Genomic DNA, 27,284 nt, shown 5'->3' with positions numbered 1-27,284 from the left:
AGATCTATGTCAATCCAGGAAGAGATCACAATAAATCTGCCTATGTGAGTGAATACTATTATACAGATGCAGTGGTGTTATACACTTGCACACCATTACCTATCCCCACATACAAGTCCTGACATCAAATGTGAATACTTTTTGACTATTCAGTGGCCCAGTTTTTATGCGACTTTACAAATAAAGTATAAATTTTAAACGTTCTTCAATCAGGAAGTTTGACTCTTATCTTAGCACAGGACGTATATTTTCTATTGTGACATTTTTTGTGGATATTCTCTGATTAGTCTAGTGATGTTGTCACCGACTTGTGACGTAATGCTACATCACATGCCAGGTGCAGATGCATGGAGAGAGCTCACGGGCTGAGCCCTCTCCATAGCCGGTAAGTGTTTGCTGCATATTGAAGCAAAGGTTTACTGGTAACACCCGTGATTGGTGCTGTCACCCCGGGTGAAACTGCTGACGGCTTCAAAAAGATGGGGAGCGGCGATCCATCGCCATGACATCATCGGGTCTTCCGAAGACCCAAGGCTGCTTCGTGTTAAACCTTTCGTTACAATGTGCTATCAGCACATTGTAATGAATAAGGAGGAAAATCCCCATTTCCTAATCGTCCTTCAGGCAGCACAAGGAACAGTGAGATTAGGATCCCCTAGATCTAATCACATAGAGACAGGTTAGCACAGCAATGACAAATCACTTCAGAATGAGGCTAACCCCACCCATATAAGCTCCCCTGGAGCGAGGACACCTCGTATTTACTTTTCTCTAGGTCTCTGAAGAGACAAGACACAGCAGGGCTCCGAGCCCTAAAAAGATCACCCGGGTTGTATACGCCCTGTAGTGGCGTTCCTCAATCCGAAGGTGTCCTCCTCCTGGACAACGGAGGGGCACACGGGTATCTGAACCCAAACTTTTTTTCTCCCCTCTCCGGCTGCGGGCGCATGCCGTGGGAACTCCGATGCCATCCTTAACCCGTAACCTTGCTCCCTGGGGCCTCCGTGTTCCTCCATGATCGGGCAGGATGACATTCGGGCAAACCGGAAGTGACGTCACGCGGCATTGCACGACTTCTGATTTCGGCAGGTATGTGCCTTTTCCCTTGTGTTCCCCCTGCAAACATGGCAGGAAGTTTCCGGATCAGCGTGGGACACGCTCAGTATGAACGGAAGTGAGGGGATGGAGCGGTAAGTTTAAAAGCTCACCTGAACCTGGTCTCAGGTTGCACTCTGCCATCAACCCGGACCCCTCTGCTGCTGTGGTTAGTACATGGTGAGGGGATTATGCACCTTTATTGTGGATTTCTGTGCATAATTATCTCTGTGGTACTGTCTATGCTTTTTTGTTAGATGTCAGCCTAGGTCTGAGATTTAAGAGTCTCTACAGACTGGAAGAGTCCCCATACAAAAAGTGGGAAAATATCCCTAAAGTGGATTTAGCAGTCGCTCAATTATCCAAAAAAACCTATCTTCCCTTCAGAAGAGTCTTCTTGTCAGATCCAATGGATCGCAAAGCGGATTCTAGTTTAAAAAAATTATACACATCTACGGTGGGCGCTTGTAAAGCTTCCCTGGCTTCCATTCCAGTAGCCAGAGCCCTTAGAGTCTGGCTAAGTGATCTCACAACAAATATTGATGAAGGTACTCCCAGAGAGGTGTTATCAGACACTATGCCGATATTGAAATCCGCAGTTGAATTTCTGGCTGATGCTCATCTCGAGATTCTCAAATGTTCCTCTAGAGCAGTGGTCCCCAAACTATCCGGCCCCTTGGAGCGCCAGCGGCTCCTGCTGAGGCCCCCGGCAAGTCGCGGCAGTCAGGCAGGAGCCTCCGTCCGTCCGGACAGGAAGCTCCTGCCCGCCCCTGAATAGTGCTCGACGCGGCCGATACGGCCGCTCGAGCACTATTATTACAGGTGGAGCGATGTGGCCGGAAGACGACCCCGGCGCACATCGCTCCGTGAACCTGAGTGCGCGGCCGCGTGATGACATCATCACGCGGCCGCGCACCCCTTCCCGGCCGACAGCAGCCCGAAGATAGAAGACTCGGGAGCCGCTGCCAGAGGTGAGTATAGGATTTTTTTTTTTAACCAGCAGCAAATATATTTTGGCGGCCGGGGGGCCCGGATATAAAAAAATTTAATTATGGGGGCATTAAATATAGTATAGGGCAGTATAGGGAATAATTAATAATGGAGGAGCAGTATAGGGAATAATTAATAATGGAGGAGCAGTATAGGGAATAATTAATGATGGAGGGGCAGTATAGGGAAGAATTAATAATAGAGGAGCAGCATAGGGAATAATTAATAATATAGGAGCAGCATAGGGAATAATTAATAATAGAGGAGCAGCATAGGGAATAATTAATGATGGAGGGGCAGTATAGGGAATAATTAATGATGGAGGGGCAGTATAGGGAATAATTAATGGTGGAGGGGCAGTATAGGGAATAATTAATGGTGGAGGGGCAGTAAAGGGAATAATTAATGGTGGAGGGGCAGTATAGGGAATAATTAATGATGGAGGGGCAGTATAGGGAATAATTAATGGTGGAGGGGCAGTATAGGGAATAATTAATGGTGGAGGGGCAGTATAGGGAATAATTAATGATGGAGGGGCAGTATAGGGAATAATTAATGATGGAGGGGCAGTATAGGGAATAATTAATGGTGGAGGGGCAGTATAGGGAATAATTAATGGTGGAGGGGCAGTATAGGAAATAATTAATGGTGGAGGGGCAGTATAGGAAATAATTAATGATGGAGGGGCAGTATAGGGAATAATAATGATGGAGGGGCAGTATAGGGAATAATTAATAATGGAGGAGTAGTATAGGGAATAATTAATGATGGAGGGGCAGTATAGGGAATAATTAATGATGGAGGAGCAGTATAGGGAATAATTAATGATGGAGGGGCAGTATAGGGAATAATTAATGATGGAGGAGCAGTATAGGGAATAATTAATGATGGAGGGGCAGTATAGGGAATAATTAATGATGGAGGGGCAGTATAGGGAACAATTAATGATGGAGGGGCAGTATAGGGAACAATTAATGATGGAGGGGCAGTATAGGGAACAATTAATGATGGAGGGGCAGTATAGGGAATAATTAATGATGGAGGGGCAGTATAGGGAATAATTAATGATGGAGGGGCAGTATAGGGAATAATTAATGATGGCGGGGCAGTATAAGAAATAATTGATGGAGGGGCAGTATAGGGAATAATTAATGGTGGAGGGGCAGTATGAGAAATAATTGATGGAGGGGCAGTATGGGAAATAATTAATGATGGAGGAGCAGTATGGGAAACAATTAATGATGGAGAAGCAGTATAGGAAATAATGATGGAGGTGCAGTACAGAAAATAATTAATGATGGAGGGGCAGTATGGGAAATAATTAATGATAGAGGGGAAGCATAGGAAATAATAAATGGTGGGGGGAAGCATAGGAAATAATTAATGATGAAGGAGCAGTATAGGATATGTGCAGTGTACAGAGGAATTTCTTATTTTTTTTTTTATTTTTTAACTTTAGTCCGGCCCTTCAACGGTCTGAGAGGGACCGTGAACGGCCCTCTATGTAAAAAGTTTGGGGACCCCTGCTCTAGAGCTTTAGCATCCTCAAACGCAGCTAGAAGAGCCTTATGGCTTAAAATGTGGAATGGTGATACTGTATCCAAGGTTAATTTCAGCAATTTGCCTTTTCAGCCAGCTTCGATGTTTGGTCCTCAGCTATCCAAAATTTTGGAATCGCTTGAAGGCAATAAAGGAGCAAAGTTTCGTGAGAGAAAGAAACAATCTGGTAAATTCTTCCAGACACAAAGGAGAAGATCTCCAAAGTCCAAGCCAGGCAAGTTCCCTGCTAAACAGCCCTCCTTCAGGAGAAGGAAAGAACCTACCTCAGGCAAGAAAGTCAGCTTCACTCCAAAGCCTGATCTTTGACGCCAGGAGTCCCTTACTGAAGGTAGGGGCAAGGTTGGGAAACTTTTGGAGTCAATGGTCCGAAACATCATCAGATGCCTGGGTTTCCTTTATCATACGCAGCGGCTACCAGCTCGAGTTCAAACGGTTCCCTCCGGACAAGTACGTCTGCAACACCCGGACGAATCAGGTCCTAGGTCAGTTGATCCAGGATTTTATCCACAAAGCAGCCCTAGAACCAGTCCCCGTTTATCAACAGGGTCGCGGGGTATATTCTCACGTTTTTCCGGTACCGAAGTCAGGAGGCTGGTCATCGACCTTTCGTTTCTCAACAGTTTCCTAGTGCAGAAATCCTTCCGGATGGAGACCATTCGTTTGGTGATCACGACTCTGCAGAAAGGAGATTTCATGGCCAAAATCGACCTTCTGGATGCGTATCTTCACATCCCTATTTTTCCTCCTTACTGGAAATACCTGAGGTTCGCCATCAAAGATGGACTGGGGATTCATCATTTCCAGTTTACGTGTCTCCCCTTCGGGATCACATCCGCCCGAGAGTATTCACCAAGGTGGTGATAGTCCTAGCCTCACTCCTAAGACTACAGAATATATGCATCATCCCATACCTAGACGATTGGCTGGTCAGGGCTCCATCCCAAGCCCTTCTGGAGACTCACCTCCAATATACCCTTCGGATACTTCAGAATAATGGGTTTCTTATAAACCATCAGAAGTCACTCCTAACACCCTCTCACAACATGATGTTTCTAGGGTTCAATATAGAATCTCTCAAGCAGAAGATCACATTAACTCCAGAAAGGATACAATCCATTCAGCGAATGGTGTTCAATCTCAGGAGTCAACGTACGGTGACTATCAGGTTTGCCATGAAGGTCCTAGGAAAGATGACCTCAGCGATCGATGCAGTGCCTTGGGCCAAAGCAAGAATGAGGTCCCTCCAAATGGATCTTTTGAAGGTTTGGAATCATGGCAAAGAGAATCCTCATTCATACCTAACAGTTTCTCCACAAACGATCAAAGATCTATCTTGGTGGCTGACCCCATCCTCTCTCCACAGAGGAGTGTCACTAGTTCCCCTGCCACAGAAGGTCCTCACTACGGATGCGTCCTCCTGGAGCTGGGTGCCCATGTAGATCATCTCGAGTTCCAATCCAAATGGAGGAAGAGAGATTCTTACCTATCGTCGAATCCCAAAGAATTAAAGGCAGTCAAACTGGCCCTCCTACACTTTCAACCAGTTTTGCGAGGTTTCAGGATACTTGTACAGTGGGACAATCTATCCACAGTTTATTATTTAAACAAACAGGGCGGCACCAGAAGCTCATCCATGATGTCGGAGTGCAACCAAATTATGAGCTGGGCTCAACTCAATGTCCCTTCCATCTCAGCGGTCCATATTGAAGGCCATCTGAATCACCTGGCGGACAGTCTCAGCAGAAATCGTCTTCCTCAAACGGAATGGTCACTGAATCATCAAATATTTTCCCTATTGACGAACAGATGGGGTACACCGCTGATAGATGTGATGGCAACAGAGGAGAACTCGAAATGTGTTCATTTCTGCACACTACATTGCTCTCCAAAAGCCCTAGCTCAGCTAGGTCACATCACCTAATATATGTTTCCCCCAGTAGCCCTCATTCTGAAGGTCCTAATTAAGATCAGAGAAGACAGGGCAGAAGCTACAGCCATTCTTCCCTTTCCCCCACGTAGGGCCTGGTTCTCACTCGCGTGGTCGCTTTTGAAAGAAGATCCTATCAAGCTTCCAGTATCCCTCAGCTTACTCTCTCAGGGAAATCGTTTTCACCCGAATCCAGAAGTACTCCAGCTAGCCGTCTGGAGACTGACAGGGAAAATTTGAGAAATTTAGGTCTCTCAAGGGAAGTTATAAGTACTCTCCTGTTATCAAGAAGACCATCTACAGTGAAGGTCTACAATAGAGTTTGGTCTCTGTTCAAGTCATGGTGTCATCAAAACACATCTATTCCAGGCTCCCTTAACTCAATACTTCAATTCCTACAGGAAGGATATCAGAATGGCCTCAAGGTTAACATTCTTAATGTTCAATTCAATGCGATAAATGCGCAATTACAGAGTATCTTCTCTGGTAATCCCTTGGTTAAAAACTTCTTCAACGCTCTTTCAAGGCTGGATCCGAATCCTCATCCTCCAGCTCCTTCCTGGGATTTACCTACTGTCCTAGAACAACTCGTAGGTCCACCATTCGAGCCTTTGGACAAAGCTCCAATCAAGTGGTTGTCAGTAAAAACCCTCTTCTTAGTAGCTATCTCCTCCGCAAGGCGCATTAGCGAGCTACAAGCCTTGTCCCATAGGGATCCATACCTAAGGGACTTAGGGGAATGTCTTATCCTTAGAACCATGCCAGGATTTCTACCCAAAGTGCCTTCTTTCAAAAATATTACACTAGAAATCTGTTTACCAGTCCTATTTCCAGATCCCCAAAATGAGGAGCAAGAGAAAGGACATCTGTTGGACGTCAGAAGAGCAATTCTGATTTATATCCAAAGAACGAGCTCCTTCCATAACTGTGAAGCTCTCTTTTTACAGCTAAGGGACGCCAACAAGGGGCAGAAAGCCAGCAAAGCTACGCTAGCAAGGTGGATTAGAGCCGCCATCGAAAAGTATTATCTTCTAGCAGATTTACCATCTCCTCTAAAAATCAGAGCCCATTCTACTAGGTCAACAGCGACCTCATGGGCCGAGATGGGCCATATTCCTCTGGATGACATCTGCAAGGCTGCAACTTGGTCAAACTCCTCTACGTTTATTCGTCACTACAGGCTTGACTCACTAGCGGCAGAGGGGTCTAAATTTGGCAAAAGAGTGTTGCAGTTGGCGTGCTTGTCCCACCCTTCATCATGAACAATGCCTTGGTAAGTCTCACTGTTCCTTGTGCTGCCTGAAGGACGATCAGGAATGATAAAATTTACTCACGAAATGTTCTTTTCCTGGAGTCCAAAGGCAGCACAAGGCTCCCTCCCTTCTCATTGTGTATCACAAAATTATTGCTGTTCTAATAATATGAGGTGTCCTCGCTCCAGGGGAGCTTATATGGGTTAGCCTCACTCTGAAGTGATTGGTCATTGCTGTGCTAACCTGTCTCCATGTAATTAGATCTAGGGGATCCTAATCTCACTGTTCCTTGTGCTGCCTTTGGACTCCAGGAAAAGGAAATTTTGTGAGTAAATGTTATCAATACTGCCATACTGTACTATGGCAGTATATGGTAGGATTGATCAGGAAACCTAGGGTTAAAGTACACTAGGGAGCCTGAAAAATAGTAAAAATAAGGTTAGGTATTGATGCGTCCGAAAAAGCCCAATCAAAATATAATAACCATTTTTTACTGCGTTTAACCACATAATGGAAAATAGCACCCAAAGTCGAAAATGGCACTTTTTGCCATTTTAAAAAATATTAAAAATTCTATAAAAAGTGATCAAAAGGTCGTACAGTCCTAAAAATTATAACATTGTAAACGTCATCAAAAGTCCCAAAAAACAATAGCTCCCAAAGCTCTGTATACCAAAGTATAAAAAAGTTATTAGCGCCAGAAGATGGCAAAATCCCCCAATTTTCTTTTTTGTAAAGGTTTTAATTTTTGTAAAATGTAATGTATGAAAGCATTATAAAACCTATACAAATTTGGTATCCCCGTAATCGTACCAACCCAAAGAATAAAGTAGGCATGTCATTTGGGGCATACAGTCAAATTTGTAAAATCCAAGCCCACAAGAATACGGCGCAAATGCGTTTTTCACAAATTTCACTTATAATTTTTCTCCCGCTTCCCAGTGCACGGCATGGAATATTAAATACCACCATTTTGAAGTGTAATTTGTTATGGAAAAAGGCATTGGCGGGAAGGGGATAACTTTTATGCAGACGCATCAGTGTTCTGGCTCCATAGTAGAGTATAAAGTAGCTTAGTTCAGATTGGATCGGCTGATCCTCAATAGTGGTCCATATAGAACTTCAGACAGGCCCAGATATACACACACACAAAAATATTCATAAATATTCATAAAAATAAATTTGCATTTCCTCATATAATAAAAAATCCCCTGCTAAATAACAAATAAAAAGGCCTTTTTTTCCCATTTTTAACCCCAAATAAAACTAAAAAAAATGTAAACTTATTATTATGTTTTAACTAGTATTAACTTTTTAACTAATATTTTACTGCCATGTATGAAAATACACTAAAATGCCCCGTTCATTGGAGCTTTTTCAGGCCGCATCACTAAGGGGTTAAAGATGGTGTTACAACAGTAAAAACAAGATGAGAACAGACAAATCTTTATTTCAAATTAATGCAACACAATGCAAAACAAGTTTAAAACTGTACAACTTTAAAAAGAGAATAAATGAATATCTGCGTATTTTTTATGTTCACTGCCTTAGAAAAAATAAACATATATAAACATATACACAGAATCCCCCCAGTTCAAATGAGCAATAAAACAGAGGTAAGGAAACTGTAATTTCTTTATAGTTATCCCTAGTAATAAACCTTTATTCACATAATTGGTAAGAAGAAGGATTCTCCTCTGGCTACTCTCACTATCCATAACTTTTACAGCTATGAAGCTTTTTCATTATTGATGATATTTAAGGGAATACTAATATGTCACGGCATACCTTACACTTCTAGATACACAAATTTAACTATGGTACTTCAATGTCTTCTCAAACATCCTTTTGTTTTATGGTCTTAGCAATGAGCTATAGATTTTCATCCAAGAAAGTGATCAGATCCTGATCCAGAGACATCATCAAAGCTGCTAAACTGAGTTATGTCCAATTTTCATAATACAGATTATTAAAGTAATAGCTGCAATATTTATTCTTAAGAAATTATTATTATATTTCCCTGGTGATATTTTCTTTCCAAAGAGAACTGTATTTAATTTAAACAAGAGTAACATTATTATATTATATGCGAGTATGTACATAAAAAAAAAAGAAGAAAAACTTGTAATGGAAGATTGGTAAGTGCCACCATTAGGGGATACTGTTATAGTGGATCCTGAATACCATTTGGATATTACATGTTGTAGCAACTTATGAGCACAGTTGTAGCAGAGTTTGCATTGAAAAAAGATATTAAGGATAGTGAGAGTGCTGCTTTTACCTCTTTTTGTAATTATTATTTGTATATAATTTCAACTGGAAGCAATAGAACTCAAATTCAATAATAATCCATTAAAATTTAATCAGGGCACACATTCTAACCTGTCTGAAGACATGTCATTTTTACAAGTTGTAAGTAAAATGCCAACCCTTACTGGTAAAGGCAGTTCGTTCTTAAGTTGAATTTGTATGCAAGTCGAAATTGTATATTTTATAATTGTAGTTCTAGACAATTTTTTTGGCCCCAGTGACAATTTGAGTTTCAAATTTTTTTGCTGGAATGGGACCAAGGATTATCAATAAAGCTTCATTACAGACACCTTACAGCTGATTATTGCAGACTGGGACTATAGTAAAGCATCCAGAGAGCTTCACCAGAGGTCATAGGCGTCCGTTTGTAACTATGTAACTCGGGTGTCCCTAAGTAGGGGACCGCCTGTATCTTAATTTCTGTTCCAGACCATTAAGTACAGATCCACAGAGACCAGTAAGCTTCAGAAATCAAGAGTGTTGGAAATTTGGCAAAGTGAGTATTGTTTTTTTTTTTACCCCACTATGAACCATTTAGCAAAGAAACTTTCCCCTCTGCTCAACCCATTTAAGCACCTAAGCATTTTGCTCCTAAAATTGTTACTCAACTTTATCATGCAAATGTTGTGATTCCACCATCCACAAATCCTATACATAGAGGAACAAGGATTGACAACTTCTCAAGTAGAAATAGTATATAGAGGGAAAGTTAACCCAGTGCGTGGGTAAGAGGGGGTTCAAAGATTTGCAAGTCAAAAGAAATTTTTTCGGCACCAGCTTGTAAAATCCAACGCTCAGTCAAGAATGATAGCGCCTCGGTGTGCTCCAAACGCTTTGACCGATTGTACCCAATGACATGTATGGTGAAGGTTGTGATTTTATGTTCATAAATTATTGATATATAAAAGATGAACATTTGCATTTTACAAGCTGGTGTCAGAAAATGTATTTGACTTGCATATGTACAGGGTCTTCAGACTGGGTTTGTTCCTGTGCACTGCTATTGCAAATGGAGATCTGGTGAACTAATCCCATTTTTTCTTTTTCTATGTTTAAGGGGTTGGACTGCTTGAAATAAATCAAACATAATTTCTTTTTAAAGCTGCATATATTTTAAAGGCTCTTCTCAGATTGGCGGCACTTTAAATACATGAAGAAAGCTTCCATTTTTGATAGTTGCTATTTACCAGTTTTATCTTATGAATTTTTATATTTTTCCAGTACTTTATTTTCTGTAATAGTTTTATAATATTGTTAAAAACAACAATAAAAAAAAGATGCTAATAAGTAAAGTCCTGACAATTTATCTAGCAAGAAAGTAGGCAAACATTTTTAGCATGGGTAATGCCAATACACATGGGACTAGACATGGCATTAATAGTCAATCCTTCCTCATAGTCCTTGTTTGTATCTATACTAATGTACTTGGAAGAAAGTTAAGAGTCTCTTCTCTTGATTTGTGCAACCTTTCTTGGTTGTCATTGTATGGAGGTGTATATTCATCAGACAGGTATTTTTTTCTAAAGTCACGTACAGTCCTTATATACAGTGCACACAAGATTGCACTTGGAAGATACACACATGCAGCAATAAGGCCAAAAATAGCCACAGCAGCGTCCCCTCCTTGTACTTCACAGTTCATCCAAGTATAACCACGGCCTGCATACAGGCGTTCCCTAGTTTTACAAGTATCAGTAGCATTAACTTGCTTGATGAAGTGCAAGTATAAACCAACTGCAACAATGTAACCCAAACAACCTAGAACATCACATACTAGTTCTGCATAAAGTAACTTAATGGATACCCTGTGTATGGGTTTAGCCCCCAGTATCAGGAATACTGTTGTTAAGGCACACAATGACAAGCTGAAGGCAACTCCTCCATAAACTCCTGGGGCTCTCAGTTGACTGTACTGAAGGTCCGCATCTCTCACTTGCTGCAGTTCTGAGCCTTCAAATGGACTGTATGCAGAATTAATGCTGAATGAGCCAGAGCCAAAACCAGCAGCAGAAGTGTATCCACTCAAAACTGCATATGAAGCAACCACGCAAATGAGGACCAAGATACCCGCAGATATTTCCACAAATTGTAGAACCCCTTTAAAAGAAAACAGAAACAAATAAATGTTAAATGCCGAACAATATGAAACAAGGTACATAAGAAAATTAGTATTTAGAAATATTTTCCTCTGCCTTTCTTCTTTATTTAAACAATTTTTTATAAATCAGCTTTTATTCCCATAAACCACTGACAGGTAAGAGATAAAGAAACCTGATAATATTTCTTATTACATAAGTCTTTATAGACAGGCAATGAATAGTCTAATCTCCCTAGAGAACGTGATCATCAAGTGAAGTATGGAAAGAGTAAATCTGTAGCCTGTTTTCCTTATCTCTATACTATGTACAAGACTTTTGTTCTTTCTCCTGCAGTGAGCCATAATGTATCTGAAGAAAAAGACAGAGAAAGTGTTTTGCATGATGATGTATATTACATAGTTTACTATTATCACCTTCACTTCTAAACACAGACACTCACACCTTTTATTTACAGAAATAAAATAATTTCAAAAGGTTTAGTTCTGCTTTAAAATTCCGTAACCTTGTATAGTGCCCCATGTATAAAGTGGATTGCAGATTTAGTTAGCCTAGCATGAAATGTACGGTAGATGGATTCAGATGTTTTTGGCTGAATTACCAGAATCACAGAGAGGTCTATCCATACAATCCTTGTTGCATATAAGGTGCAGTTTATCATCATGAAAGTAATTTGCAAAGTACAATTGGAAAACAGTTGAACTGATTGGAACAACAATTTACAATAGAAATGTAGATATGTAAAGGTAAGTGAAGGCCGCAGTTTGCACATTGAAGTTCACACTAGAAATAATGGAAGGGTCTAAGGCAAATCCTTTATTTAGAATTGCAAAAATAGGGTGATTGATAATGAAAGCATAATAGAAAGTAACCTTCTTAATATGGAACCCTATGTGCTTCAGAATTTGCTGTGCTCTTCTACATTATGGAAACCTATCGCTTTTAATTGTGTTAATTTAATATTTATTGATTTTTCTAATAAAGACAGTATATTATATATACACATAAGAGAGCTGAACAAGCTTTGAAATGCATAATTAACTGGTTCACGACCATCACGGGCTGAGCCCTCTTCATAGCCGGTAAGTCTTTGCTGCATATGGGGATTTTCCTCCTCATTCATTACAATGTTCTATCAGCACATTGTAATGAAGGGGTTAAAACTAAATAGCCTCGGATCCGAGGCTATTTAGTTTTAACCCCTTCATTACAATGTGCTGATAGAACATTGTAATGAATGAGGAGGAAAATCCCCACTGTAGTATGGCAGTATATGGTAGGATCGATCAGACAACCTAGGGTTAAAGTACCCTAGGGAGTCTGAAAAATAGTAAAAAGAGAAATAAAAAAAGTTTTAAAAAAAATTTATAATAAAAAAACCTAAAAATTCAAATCACCCCCTTTCCCCAGAACTGACATAAATAAACAGTAAAAATCATAAACAGATTAGGTATTGACGCGTCCGAAAAAGCCCCATCTATCAAAATATAATAACGGTTTCTCAATGTGTTTAACCCCGTAATAGAAAATAGCGCCCAAAATTGAAAATGGCACTTTTTTGCCATTTTGAAAAATACAGCTCCATACAAAAAAGTATGAAAAAGTTATTAGCGCTAGAAGATGGCAAAATCAAAAAAAAAAAAAATTGTACAGGAGGTTTTAATTTTTGTAAATGTATGAAAACATTATAAAACCTATACAAATTTGGTATCCGCGTAATCGTACCAACCCAAAGAATAAAGTAGATTTGTCATTTGGGGCGCTCAGTGAAAGCCGTAATATCCAAGCCCACAAGAAAATGGCGCAAATGCGTTTTTTCACCATTTTCACTGCATTTGGAATTTTTTCCCCGCTTCCCAGTACACGGCATGTAATATTCAATACCATCACTATGAAGTGCAACTTGTTACACAGAAAACAAGCCATCACACAGCTCTTTACGTGCAAAAATAGAAAAGTTATAGATTTTTGAAGGTGGGGAGTGAAAAATGGAAATGAAAAAACAGGAAAGGGCCCGGTCCTTAACCGGTTAACTGCCCCCACGATGTTAAGACAGGAGAGAGGGAGTGATAAAAAAAAAAGTAAAAAGAAAACAAGCACTCACAGAGTTGATTATACTTATTCTAGGTAAATAAGAGTATATTAGAGATCCAGTTTGTGTAGTCTTAGAAAAAAAGGTCTAGACCAAATATGCAAATGATGATGAAAAAGTTGTATGGCATTAAAAGTGTTAATACCAAAAGTCACCACTGGCACCCTGGTTTTAAATGTGTGTTTATGAAATGGATGTAATACTTTAATTGCATGCAAATGGGTTGGTCACTTTACTTTGTGACTTTGTCATGTGGATTAGTGTGGAGGGTAGGATATTTGGTAATTTACCGGTATACACCTATTAGAAATTCTGCACAACTTTTTTGAAATGTCAAGTAAAGTCCCTGTTTCAGAAATGTTTTTACCTCATCAACCAGCCATTCCTGTCGAATAAATGGCAGCAGATGGAAGGTCATGTGAAATCTAACTATCCATGATCAATCAACTTTCCAGTACCTTATGATAGCAAGTGGCCAACTTCTTTAACTTTTCTCTAGTAGCTTCAGACATCGCTAAACTAAGTTATAAGTTAGATATTATTAGTTATGTGAACTAATGCTATTTAGAACTGTAGCATTATCATTTATATATATATATTGTATTAATATATCATTTTTAATGTTTGCCTATAAGCTCTTTTATACCTATGCAAATTGGTCAGAGCCAATAGTGGTCACTACTTAAAGGGAACCTGTCACCAGGAGACCCATTTTTAGCACTCCCCCAGCCCCCACAGAGCATAGTACATACACTGCCAAAGTGTTTTTGTATAAAAAATATTTTTTTTCCTGTAAAACCTAAGTTATATTGTACCTTTCATTAGCATCTGCTGTGTGACTAGGCAGTTGCCTTTGGGGAGGGGTTGGAAAGGAGCAGTTCCCCCCCCCCCCAACCTTGGGATTCAGCTCCTCCATGTGACCTTTTCAAATATATGAAAACACCCATCACTGGGCTTAGCGACACCCCCTGCTCCTCTACAGCCAATCCCGGGTAAGGGGGGGGGGGACTGCTCCTTTCCAGCCCCTCCCAATTGGCAACTTCCTAGTCACAGACACTGACTGTGCGACTGGTTTCTATTTTTTAGTACAGCATCAATTGGGCAGTATAGACATCCCAATTAAATCACTTAGGTTAAAAAAATGTATAAGGCTAATTGGTGAAAAAAAAACTCTTAAAACTTAAAATAAATAGATCCAATATGTTCCAATAAAATTGAATAAACAGCCCATGACAAGATACACCATACATTAAACAATGATGCCTAAATGAATAATTTCATACCTTGTGACGTCCCAGAGCCAGCAGTACCAATGATATATAGACAGATAAAGTAGAGGTGTAGGTGTCATTTATATGGAGTATGTATAACTGGTTGGTAAGAAAGGAACAGGGTGTATTATTGGTCAAAAACGGTCAGCGTGGGATTGCAGTGTGCCACCCTATTATGATCCTCAATGAACAGTCACCCTAATAAGCCCTAATAAACCCTGAACACGGAGCCACACCCTTAAACGCATGTGCTCCCGAATGGAACCTGACCCTGGGAACAAAACAGTCCCTACTTTATCCCTCAGGTGTATGCAGGATCCTAAATAATGAGTTCTGTTGTAGTGAGTACAATTCATTCGGTCAAAAATGTTTCACGACATGACATGTTTCGCCTAATCATAGGCTCATCAGGGGTATATCATAGACCTATCAAGAGACGGATAATTACACTCAGATGTCACAGAAAATATAGCTTACTGTGAATAAAGCCGCCAAAGAAGATTTTAAGATCTTACTAAATAAAAGCATGTCCTGCTCTTAAAGTTCAGAAAGCCATAGAAACCATCCTCTCTTGACACAAAAATACCTATGGGCAAACACATGAATAGGAATGCACCAACAATTGATGTAAACCACAAACCAAACCAATGGACTAATATACAGTCATCCTACCAGAAAGAGAAGTGTCTTTGTGCACCAGGTGCTCTGCGGGGTAATCCATGCACGGTGGACAACAAGAGGCACCAGCTCACCACCTCCCTGCTGGTCTCATGCAATATGGTGAAGACAGTGGACTTACCATAGAGGTCCAAGATTAGGCTTTAAATACAAATATTATAGAGGCATGCCAACCTAACCGTTACCCAAGAGAGTCCCCATCCGGTTTTTGGACATGTGCATGTTACAAGAAAATGTTAACTGCTAACGTTTGGGTGGCAGGCGCCATTTTCTTGTAACCTGTTCTATGCACATGTCCAAAACCTGATGGGGACGCGATCTGGTGTCATAGTTTCCCTGAAGTAGTCTTCTCTTCCTTCACTTCTTTTCAGCATTGTATGCATGGTTCTATTGTCGATAGACACAATGTGATGACATCATGCATGGAAATGAATGAAGAGAAGACTGCTGCAGAGGAAACTCAAATAGATGAAAGTTCCAGCACGATCACGGAGGACGCTTGAAATATTTCAACAGTTTTATTTCATGGATAAAAAGTCACAAAACATGCAGCACATGGACGTAGAAAGACCTACGCGTTTCGTCTGGTTAAGACTTAGTCATTGTCCTTCATGGTCACACTTCCATACTATCGATATGTAGTCAAATATACTGTATAATAATGTTTCTGAGGACATTATTAAGTATCCCAGTCCTCCTTATGTGTTTTGGGGTATATATTTTGTGTTTTTGTTTATATATTAACCCCCCCTTTTGTTTTTATGATGCTTGTCTGGTGTATATAACACATATTCATTTAATAAAGGTTTGTGTTTTGCTATCTGACATATGTTCTTGTGACCGTTTTAAAATTTATACTGTATAGGACTATACATTATTTCGAACATTGATGGAAATAAGAAAAACTGGGAACAAGCTGTTTTAGAAGAGTTTTATTAAACTAAATATTTAGTTATAAATTGCAAAATATTACAAAAGAAACAAATATATTCAGAGAGGCTGATTTGAAGTACATCTATACAATGGCTGAAAAACAATAGAATACATTTACAGACATATATTAAATGTGCTTTGATTTCACAAGATTGTAATCATGGCACAACATAGTGGGATATACTTATACCTGTGCATTCATCTTTCCTAGTGTATTGTTTTTGGCATTACTGAAAATGTTAAATGTACAATAGCTTGCATATTTAGAATGTAATATTTGTATTATATACAATAATGTAACAGATAAGAATAATAAGGGCGTCTATTAGAGCTGAGGTATAGTAAATGGAAAGTGCCAATCAAGTCCCCTTTTATATTATTTGTTCATTTTTGGAAAGTGAAAGCCATCAGCAGTCCAATGTGTCAACATAAGGAGTAACATTGTTTCTGATCATTATGTGACTTGTAATCTTCAACTTTTAGCAGTTCTGATCTCTACTTTCTCTGAATTCTGCTTTGCACTTCCTAATGTGGGAGATGAAATAAGCTTCGAATCATCGACATTGATCTGTCTGCGATTTCCATGTAGAGGTATGTCTACATATTGGGGTTTTTTATGCTATAAATGTTCATTTTAAGCTTTTTTTGCCATTTTTAATTGTATATGGCAACTTTCATGTTCCGTTCTTTACTTAGGTATTCTGGGAATATGAACGTCTGATACAAAAACCCATGATGCTATAAATAAATGAATGTAACAAAACTTAATGTCATTAGTCACAAAATGGAGCTTAAATAGTTAGATTTTATGATTCACAAAATTTTATGGCCTCTCTAAAGTTATCACCAACATGGCTGCCACTGAAAACTACAAGTCCCAAGATCCTTTAGTTCTCAGTAACGATGTGTAACTGCCATCAACAAAACACTGGCCATACTGGATGCACTGCAACCAGCCGACTACAGCCAAACGTAGTGGTGGTCACATGACCTGCCCATGCAGGTGCAGGACATGTGGTGTGGACATGTGACCAGCGGCCATCTTCTGTCCTGTGTATGCTCTGCAACGGACCGCGCGGAGAAGATTAACGGACTGATTAAAGGGCTAGCAGCATTTTAATTCTTCATTACAGTCTGTCACCAGCATTGTATGCTAAGGGAAGCAAAATTTTAAATAACCAATTACATATTAGCTTATATTTTAAGGACCCATTTGTATATGAATTATGCTGATTCCTGGAATACCCCTTTAAATGCTTTACTTCACATTTGAATCATAGGAACTAACTATACTAAGGGATTTTGTGGATTTGAGTGACATATGTCATGAAAAATAGTGTGAGAGAGTGCTTGAAATGTGTTGATGATTCATAATAATGGGATTTTGTGCTTGGTCCTGTTCATGCACTTGGACCTGTTTTAATGCAAGTTTAGATACATAAAGGAAAATTTTTATTATAACGTTCTCAAGCAATTCTGGATTATAATACCTCTATGAAGTTGGTATCTCCTGACTCCGTAGTCCGAACTCGCTCAGATTGTGATACTACTGTATTACTGCAATACTACAGATTTTGCAGAAAGGCGACCTGGAAGTTTTAGAGAGAAGCAGATCAACCATGGGAATGATCTTATCCAGAATGGTGGCGTACATGTGTCACTGCAATTAAATGCTGTTGGCAGCTTTGCCGAGTACATATAACTGGTTAACACCTCGGATCAATGTGTGCAAAGATCCAGGTGTTAGTGGCGGGTGTTACGCATGGTGCGTTATGGGGTTAAGATAGATAATCATTTTTAGATTAGTGGGGGGTCAAAAACCTTGCATGTCCACCAATCAGCCGCTACAAGCTTCAATGAGTGCTACTTTCACTTCACAGGTCAGTTACTTCACATATATTGGGAAAAATTATCTGTTTGCAGCTCAATGCAGAATACTGTGCTTAGCATTGATGACAACTCTGCTGTCTCAGATGTTGGAACCTTGATTGGTATTGATGACCTATTATAACGGTAGGCCTTCAGTGTTTTAAAACTCCTTTAAAAGGTAATTTATTAACATTTTTCATTTAATAATAACAGACAGCAAAACCTTTTTTTGCAATCTGCTTTTTACATTTCTAATTGTAGATTTTTTTTTATCCATAATTATGGAAGCGTTTTTTTTTGTTTTTTTTTTTTTACATATGGTTTCACAGTGAAGAGAAGTCTAAAGGCAGTGACACAATGGGGGATATTTATTAACACACTTGTGCCAGAGTCTTAAATGCCTTGTACCACATTTATCAAGGTTTTTAGACTTTTTCGGCACTTTCCAGCTTGTTCGACTGGCTGTTCGAAAGCGGGCATGGCCTCACATAAAAGGGGATGTGTTCAACTGTAAAATGTGTGCCAAAAATTCCAGTTTAAACCAACAAATATTAGGTCTAAAGTAGGAACTTACAGTTTTCTACTGCATCATAATTCATCATCACAATGGTAATGTTGGTGCAGCAAAAGACTAGTGTTCTAGCCAGAGACTCGCGGAACCTGAGACACATTCTTAAATGTCCCCTGATGTATTTTTACTAATGGATTGGCAATGTTTAGGTTTTACAGAAGGCTGTTACCTGCTATTTTATTAAAGACATGAGGAAAATATTTAAAAAATTTATAACAATTACTAAAATACATATTAAAAAAAAGGGATTTCTAAAAATAGGTAATTTTACTGATGAAACAATAAAAGTAGAATGTAGGGAATTTATTAACACTAGAATTCTGGCGATTTTTCACCCCAAAAAAACCCTTTCTAATAATGCTTTGTACCACATTTATCAAAACTTTAAGACTTTTTGTCTTTAAGCCACTTTTCAGACTAAGGGGATGTGGCCACTGTAAAACAAGTGTGGCCTCACTAAAAAAGGGGCGTGGCCAACAGAAATTCTTCCAAAAATTCTGGTGCGCAGTTTAGACAAACTAAAACTGGGTCTAAAGTAGGAACCAACAGTCTTATACTGCAGTGGAATTTATCATCACAGGTTCTACCAATTAACTAGCAAACACTAGTTTTTGCTGGGCTAAGTTTATCCCTGAAACACATTCCAATATTCTCTCATAATGACAAAGTTCTGAGGAATGGAAAATGGTATATCTGGAAAGCATACCAATAGGTTTTATTTTGTTCTATGAATTAAGACCGGGTATCTGTCTATCAAGGGTCTTCCAGGAATTCTTGAAATGGGGCAGAGGTGACAAAAAACAAAACAAAACAGAGGTACTTTCAATCTTTGACTGTACCCAGCTGGAAGTGGCAGTGGGTCACAGGACCTACTACAGCTAATTCACTGTCTCCGAGGACCACAAGATGTTTCTTCTAATGTCACGGGTCCTTCGAACCCCTGACACTTCTGGCCAGGTGCATCCACTGAAGACCTGAACTACTGAGCTATGGGGAACTGAAAACTGGAGCAGGGATAGTATACCTTTGGGGTTTTATTTACAGCAGCAGCCCTCAAGGGGTTTTCCAGAATTCCTGGAATCACCATTTATGTTATCTCAGCAGTGCACATAATAAACAATTTGTAAATCAATAGACTCACTGTTGTAGCATAGTTTAAAAAAATGAGACTAAATGAAAAGCCCACTTGAGATGTTCTCTTTCATTTTATTGTTGTTCTCACTTTTAAGATCTTGCAGCTCTAATTCTTTTTGTTCTCCTGAATTTTTAAAGGACACCAAGTTCGGGGTATTTCCATTCAACATAAGAACAACAATCACTGCACTAGCAATGTACAGCACAACCAGCAACACAGCAAACACACAAACCGCCATCTCTGTACCCATAATATCACAAGTCACAGAGTTATAGCCACGGCGGTTATAGAGAGACTCTCGTCGCTTACACACCTCTGTACTATTGATGTTTTTGATAAAGTGAATATATAGTGCAGTACATATGATATATGTGATAGCTGACATTACATTAAACACTTCCTCAATCAGCAAAAGCTTCCTGTTTAGGGCAGTAACAGACATGCAACTGGTTGCAAGGCATGAGAGTGTTAGAGTCAGTAGCAGAAGACTGATGGCAACAGCAGCATAAATAGTTGGAAGCTTCATCCGGTTGTATTCCACATCTAATTGGGTCACCTGATCCACTTCCTCCCCCACAAATCCACTCATGCTATAACCCATGCTGTAATATGAACTTCCAAATCCCCCAAGGCTCGAAAAGCCGGCTGATGCACTTTCAGTGGCAGAGGCACAAATCAAGATCAGCAGGTTTAGGAGAATCTCCACAAGCTGCAGGAGACCTGTGAAAAGCCGAAGCAATGGGGCTAATTAAAGCCAAAAAAGCATGTATTATATTATTTAGATCAATATTCTAATACAATAATTTGTTCGAATTTTGAAATATAATTAGAACATAATAATTTCTAAAAACTGATATCAAAGTAGAGAATGTGATAAAAACAACTTTTACCCAAATATTACCCCCATAAAGTGATAATTTCCAAAGGGGTCAGTGTCAATATCAATGATGGAAGAACGTTCAATACATAAACCGGTGAAGCCATTTGCTGCAACCGAAGGAACATTGGGACCAAAATGGGGAAAAACTGGAGTGGCAGGGAATTTAATTGATTCTTCAATTTAAAGGGGTTATCCGGGTTTAAAAATTTTTTATGGCCAGGCTTGGGAGGGCTAGTTAAACATAATAAACATGGACTTACCTCCTCCGGCTCCGCCGATGTCCCGCGCCGCGGTCTCTTCGATCTGTGCCCCTGTTTACAGGGGCACGGAAGCCGCGCACAGGGAGCTTCCAGTCTGCGATGTGGCCGGCTCCTCCCATCCATCCCTATCTCTCAGCGTTGTAAGTGCTGGGAGATGGTGGAGCGCACGGGAGCTTCCGGCCCCATTTACACGGAATTGCTTGTTTACAAGACAGGGGGCAGGAGGGATGCATCTACATGGAACTGCACGTTAGGAGGATTAAGGGACAGGAGGGATGTTTTTACATGAGACTGCATGTTAGGAGGTTGGGGACAGGAGGAATGCATTTACATAGGACTAGGTTGGAAGCATTCAGGGAGTGCCATATATGTAGAAAAGTTTGTTGTGCAGGTGAATTTTTTTCACTTTGCTACTTGGTCGATTTACATGGGTTGTCTCAAATTGGAAAAACATGTCTGCTTAACAGGTAATGCATCATATTGCAGCTATGCAGTTTCCACAGCTGAGATGCAGTACCAGTATGAACTTTAGCCAGGTGTGAAGCTGTTTGTGGAAGAGAGCAGCCATGCCAAATGCCAGACAGTACCTTTAATGGGAGGAGAGTGTTTTTTTTTTGTTTGTTTTTTTTACATGGGGCTGTATGTTGGAGGACTGAGATGCTTTTTATATGGAGGGGACTGGATGATGATGTACATAGAGGCAATTAGCACCTGGCAGGTTACACTAATATATGGTGGGGATTTATCACATGCTTCACATATGTGCAGACACATGGTATACCAGTATAGTATATGACACTTCCAGTATGACCAGTGTTTTGAGACGTCTTCTCAGCAGGGGTGCTTACACATCACAACTATGGTAACAGAGCAGGACAGTTTTTTAGATCATCACTGGGAGTAGAACATGAGAGGGAGAAGATGTTACTGTAATATCCAGTGGTGGCCATCTTGGAGATAACTATGCCTACATTAGAAAGTCCATAAAATTTTGTGAATCATAAAAGTAAACAATTGAAGCTCCATTTTGTGATGACATTGGCCCAGTTATATTATTGTGTGTGGCCAGTTTTTCAACTAAATTTGTACCTGAAGTGTCTTTGGATTTTGCACATGTATTTATTATTTATGTTTGTACCAATTCTGTGTGGCGGCTGCACTTTGTCTGACACTTTAGAAAACTGTTCACCTAAAGGGGCATTGTAGTGTTTACTCAGAGTTTGCTTTATGCAGTTGTGACATTATTGTGGTACAGCACAGTAATAAATCTGATGCAAAGTACACCAAAAAAAAAAAAAAAAGGTGCAAATGTATGCACATCCTGAAAACACACCTGATTTACTAAGAGTGTGCACCAATGTTGGATTATCTGGCACAATCTGCACATATGTGAAGCAAACCGCACTAAGGCAGTTTGCACCACTTTTGATATATTTTGGCCATTGTATTTGTAGCGTATTAGCCATAGAGAGCAGAAGAAGAAGATAGAAGAAATCAGGCAATACATTTTTGAGGCTAACTGAGTACATGTGATGGTCAGCTTTCGAGAATAGTAGCTCTCTTCATCAGACATGATGTTTCATGTTATGCATGAAATAGAAAATTTACAGTATTTTATACACACTAGACATTGATCATTAAAGGAAATTTTAATGACATATTAAACTGGTAGACATATTAAACTACAAAAACTTACCTACGCTCCTCTTGATGTTGATTTATTGTCCTTCTCTAAGCTTGACACGCTGGGATCACTTAGAAAAGTAATTTGCAGCCCGGAGCAGGGGGACGAGATTTCCGGAGCTCTGTGCTTCTAATTATGCATGCCTCCTGCATAACGTCACATCCCTCTCCCATGTCGGAGAGGGATGTGACGTCATGCAGGCGGCATGCATAATGTCATGCAGGAGGCGCGAATTCATGTCTCTCGTATGATGTCACTTCCCTCTCCCAGCACGAGAGAGGGAGGTGTGAGGGTGTGGATAATTAGCACCCTGGAGCTCCGGACATCTCGTCCCCGCTCTCCGGACTGCTAATTAAAAGTTACTTTTTGGATGGTCCTGGCATGTCAAGACTAGCGGAGGACAGCACTGGCAACAAGATCAAGAGGAGCATAAGTTTTTGGAGTTTAATGTGTCTACCAGCTAGATGAACAATTCAGTAGTAGTACCAGTGTGAAGTTTATTTTATTGAATTTGCAACTTGTAATGTCTGTGTACTGAATTTATTTCTGATTTATGTTAAATAGAAAATAACAACATGGGCCACTATTGATTTTGTTTTGTTTTCATTTATTGCTCCCCACCTTCCAAAATCCATTAAAAAAATTGAGTTTTCCCATCTACAGAGCTGTATGAGGGCTTGTTTTCTTTATAACAAATTGTACTTTCCAGTTACTGTATTTAATATTCCATGGATAAAAAAAATAGAAGATTGCCACAGACACAGTCCCTGGATCTATGAGTAAGTGTCCCTCGTTTTATCATGCTTGATTTTGATGGTGGATTTCCTTTAAATATAACTTTAATGAAGCTTCCTCCAGATAATCTGGAAGTGTTGGAGAAGGTCACAGAAATAAAGATGTAGCAAACGCTGGCTTCTAAAATCTAAAAATGTGACTTTTAAATCAACCCACCTCTCAATAAGAACAGTAAGTGCTATTCACCATTTTGTTTGTACTGATTCAAAAAACATTTTAAATGCCATCTCCAGAACTCATTGTTCTAGATATACATTGTTCTATCAACCAAAAGTATTTAAAATTCTGCTTAATGCTCTTTCCTTTGAGAAATAATTTCCATAAAATCAATGAACTTTACCATAACAATAGAAAGAATAGTTAATGGGTAACAAAGAAAACTACAGAAAAGAAGACAACAATGTACAGTGAGGATAAGGACATGTATTTCACTTATTAAAATTGATAAAACATTCCTCATTTTATCCTTACAGCCATATATTAGAGTTTCTGTAGGTTTCAGTATTACACCGCAATTAGGGAGTGAAACAATGAGTACATTTTAGCCCCATTGTTATGAGTAGTGGCTAATAACCTGTGAAATGTGTGGTGCCATATTGAAGTAATAAGCAAAATGTGTTTTGTGTTGTGCGCACAATGGTTTGGATTCAGTGTTTCTTCACTGGATTCTTTGTGGTATGTGTACAACACCAGCACAATTTCAAACAGTCTTTTGTTTGCAACTGTGTACATGTATTAATTATGAGGGAACAGTTTAGGAATTCTGAAATAAAATGGCCCAAGTCTAGCACAAAGTTCAATTTTCTTTACGGATATGAAACCAGCACAGCTGAACATGTCGATCTGCAGGAATTGAACGAGAAGTAGCTCACAGCTTCACCTGATATGCCCGATTATGTCAGCATGAATAAGACGTGATACAAGTCATTCACTGCCAAGCATTACTAACTATGGTCTTTAGCTGAAGAGACTAGTTGAAAAAATGCAGTTGAAGCTGAAGTAATACATCCTGGCTTCAGTATGCATACACCAATGATATGACATCATCCCGCCTGCCGGATTCAGTGCTACACACAGCAGAGGAAAGGAGTAGGACTGTGAAATCGGGAGAGCCATGTACCTATTGTTATTTTACTAACCAGTAGAGGGTCACAAGGATAAAGGGAAGCTGAGGAGGGTAATGGGGGCACGGAATGGAGGGGAGCTGCTCCGGGAGTTTGGTAACCAGTTCTGCCAACCAGTGTTAGGTACTAATGGAGAGGAATCAGGTTTCACTCTGCGTTCAGCGCCGCTCCTGAAAAGCATGCTGCAAGCAGAATACGGGATGGGTGGGCACACTCTCATGGACAGAGCCAGCGAGTCACTGTCATAGCTTGGAGGCAGGAGCAACTGCGGTGTGGGGGCAAGACCACTGCGCATCACATTACTCATAAGGGGACCCACTTATGTAAAGTGGTGGGGATCCCAAGGTGTGTGTCTTGGAGCCCTCCATAGAATCGGGCCTGACGCCAGGAGCTTTCCGGGCATACATGCTAGACATGTGCTAAAAAGTGAAGTGAATGTACCCTCGACAAACTGTCCTGAGCCCTCTTCTCTAAATCACTGACAAGTAATATTTTTATTTCTAGCATTCCAAATATGTAATGTTGATCATCACACAAATGATCACATACCTCTTCTTGAGCATAGATTGGAGCACTTTTCTGAGAATGTCTGCTTCTCTGTGTGGTACCTATGAGAGGGAGAACTGTGTTGTTGATAAGGTGCTCGACTCTGTCTTGAATGATGTTCAGAAATGACAGTGGGTGGTCGCGAATGCTGACTTCTTACTGGGGCCTGTGAAGACAATCTGCAAAAACATATAAAAAAAATATATAGCAAATTATACTTAAAACTGTAATACATTTTTTGTGTTCCTATCTACACTTATAATCCTACCTACCCAACTACTACTCTGCACCCTATTCTGTCTTGCTAGTGAGACAGACAGAAGTACAATAAGATGTCTGATTACATCAAGTGGAAGGGGGTAGACGTTAATAACTGCAGCTAGGTTTCTACATTCCTGCTCTTAAAGGAATTAAAATTAGAGACTACAGAAATGAGAGATTCTAGGAAATAAATAATACAAATCACATTCTACAAAATGAAATGAATATTGCTCCTCTTGCTAACATACTGGAATATTATAGGACATATGTAGGCTAGATTTATTACACTTTTTACTTTAAGTTCCCCTTTTTACAAGGAGCGACAGCATGGTAAATATAACTACTATTGTTGTTTATGCACTTGGCAAATATGATTCAATGTGGATAAATATAAAAGTTATGCACCTGGACACTAATAATCTGTATGCAACATGTGTCTGGGGTATATATACTGTATATATCATAGATTACAGAAAATCTACCATCAAAATCCAGCATTATAAACCAGGCACTGTGTCTTTGGTAATCTTCTTATGTTTGTTATCCATGGCTTCCTTCCTTCTTAAATAAACTTTAACAAATATGCTAATGAACCGGAGGGTTTCTGGTTTCTGTTTTCTGAGCCCCTCAATGAACAGAGAAGGTCTCCCCTCCTCCTGCACCTCCTGTTGCTGCTAGATTGCACAGGCAGAGGGAAAGAACAGGGGAAGGGGGGGGGGGGGGGAGTCATGTTCTGTTCATTGTAACAGCCTGTGAAAAGACATTACTGAGAGGCTCTTGAAACTCCCCCTGAGCCCCTCAGGTTCTCCAGCATAAAGTTTATTTTAGAGGGAAGGAGGCTATAATAATTATTACAATACTTATAAGAAGATTACCACAGTCATGGTGCCTGGATCTATGAGTAAGTGTCCCTGGTTTATCATGATGGATTTTGATCGTAGATTTTCTTTAAATAACAGCATGCAATGTCAATCTGCTGCCTCTAAAGCCAGTAGGATGTTGCCCTAGATGAAGAGAGATATGAACTCAGGATAGGGATGTAACATTACCACTCTACAAGACATTGGTTCAGACAAGGCTTCTTAATAAAACAATTGTGAATCTGTGTTATAGGATACAACAGGAAGAGTGGAAAGCTTCAAAAAGGGCTTGGATGTCTTCTTATAGCGAGATAACATTGATGGTTATATTATAATATAGAATTATATTTCCTTACATCCCTTCCTCCTGCCCTTTACCTGACCTTCCTTGGTAGAACTTGATGTCTTTTGTCAGCTATTCTACGTAACTATTAATTGACAAATTTCCTACTCTAATGTTCTTCAAGCGATACGTACAGTTTGCTTCACTAATGTGCAGCGGGCGACACTTGCCAACAGGGAGCTTGCCGACATAAATGTGGTGGCCGATAGAAATACGCACTGGATCGCCTTTTTCTGTGCACAGGATTGTGTCACGCATGTGTGCAGCCACAACACAATACTAGTGCAAACACTTCATAAATACATGTGCAACCAGTTTGGCAGAATTCTGGTGCAGACTGCTTAGTAAGTGTGCCCCATTCACTACATTTATTTCGCTCATTTTTTTGGCTTGGGTTTCTGGCCCATACACATTAGACACAATAGTTTATACTTCTTTATACACATGTAGGCCCTATAAACCTATTATTCACACAGTGTAAACATTGTTTAATGCTGTGTATGGTAGTTCTAAACGATTTGGTGCAAAAGTATTCCGGAAACCATTATTAAAAGAAACATCACCAGATAATGAACTATTTTTTAAACCTATTTTCAAGTTACTATCTATATTTAACAAAAGGTATGCCATTATTTTCTTTATCATTTATAATGTACAAACAGAATTACAGAAGAGAATTACAACTGCAAATAACACCTAGAAATTGGTTGCGGCTCAAACCTCAGCACATGATTTTACAAAGCCATAGAAT

General features: G+C 39.6%; 1 protein-coding gene across 3 annotated transcripts in view; it reads right to left on the bottom strand.

Moving 5' to 3' along the window:
* Positions 1 to 8,258: 8,258 nt before the first annotated feature.
* Positions 8,259 to 27,284, bottom strand: part of LOC140133083 (MARVEL domain-containing protein 3-like) — a 29,896-nt gene continuing 10,870 nt past the window's right edge. For 2 of the 3 annotated variants that reach the window (XM_072152693.1, XM_072152695.1), the window contains exons 3-4: positions 25,073 to 25,248; positions 8,259 to 11,232 (exon numbers count right to left, since the gene is read on the bottom strand). In XM_072152693.1, coding sequence (XP_072008794.1) covers positions 10,547 to 11,232; positions 25,073 to 25,248 — 862 coding nt within the window. In that variant the 3' untranslated portion in view covers positions 8,259 to 10,546. Of the gene's footprint in view, positions 11,233 to 16,271; positions 20,501 to 25,072; positions 25,249 to 27,284 lie in introns of those variants that run through there. The other variant, XM_072152694.1, reaches the window with a different exon arrangement.

This window comes from Engystomops pustulosus, chromosome 5 (assembly GCF_040894005.1).
Source record: "Engystomops pustulosus chromosome 5, aEngPut4.maternal, whole genome shotgun sequence".
Taxonomy (NCBI): domain Eukaryota; kingdom Metazoa; phylum Chordata; class Amphibia; order Anura; family Leptodactylidae; genus Engystomops; species Engystomops pustulosus.
The sequence above is the reverse complement of the archived record's forward strand: the minus strand, read 5'-3'. Positions and strand labels throughout refer to the sequence as shown.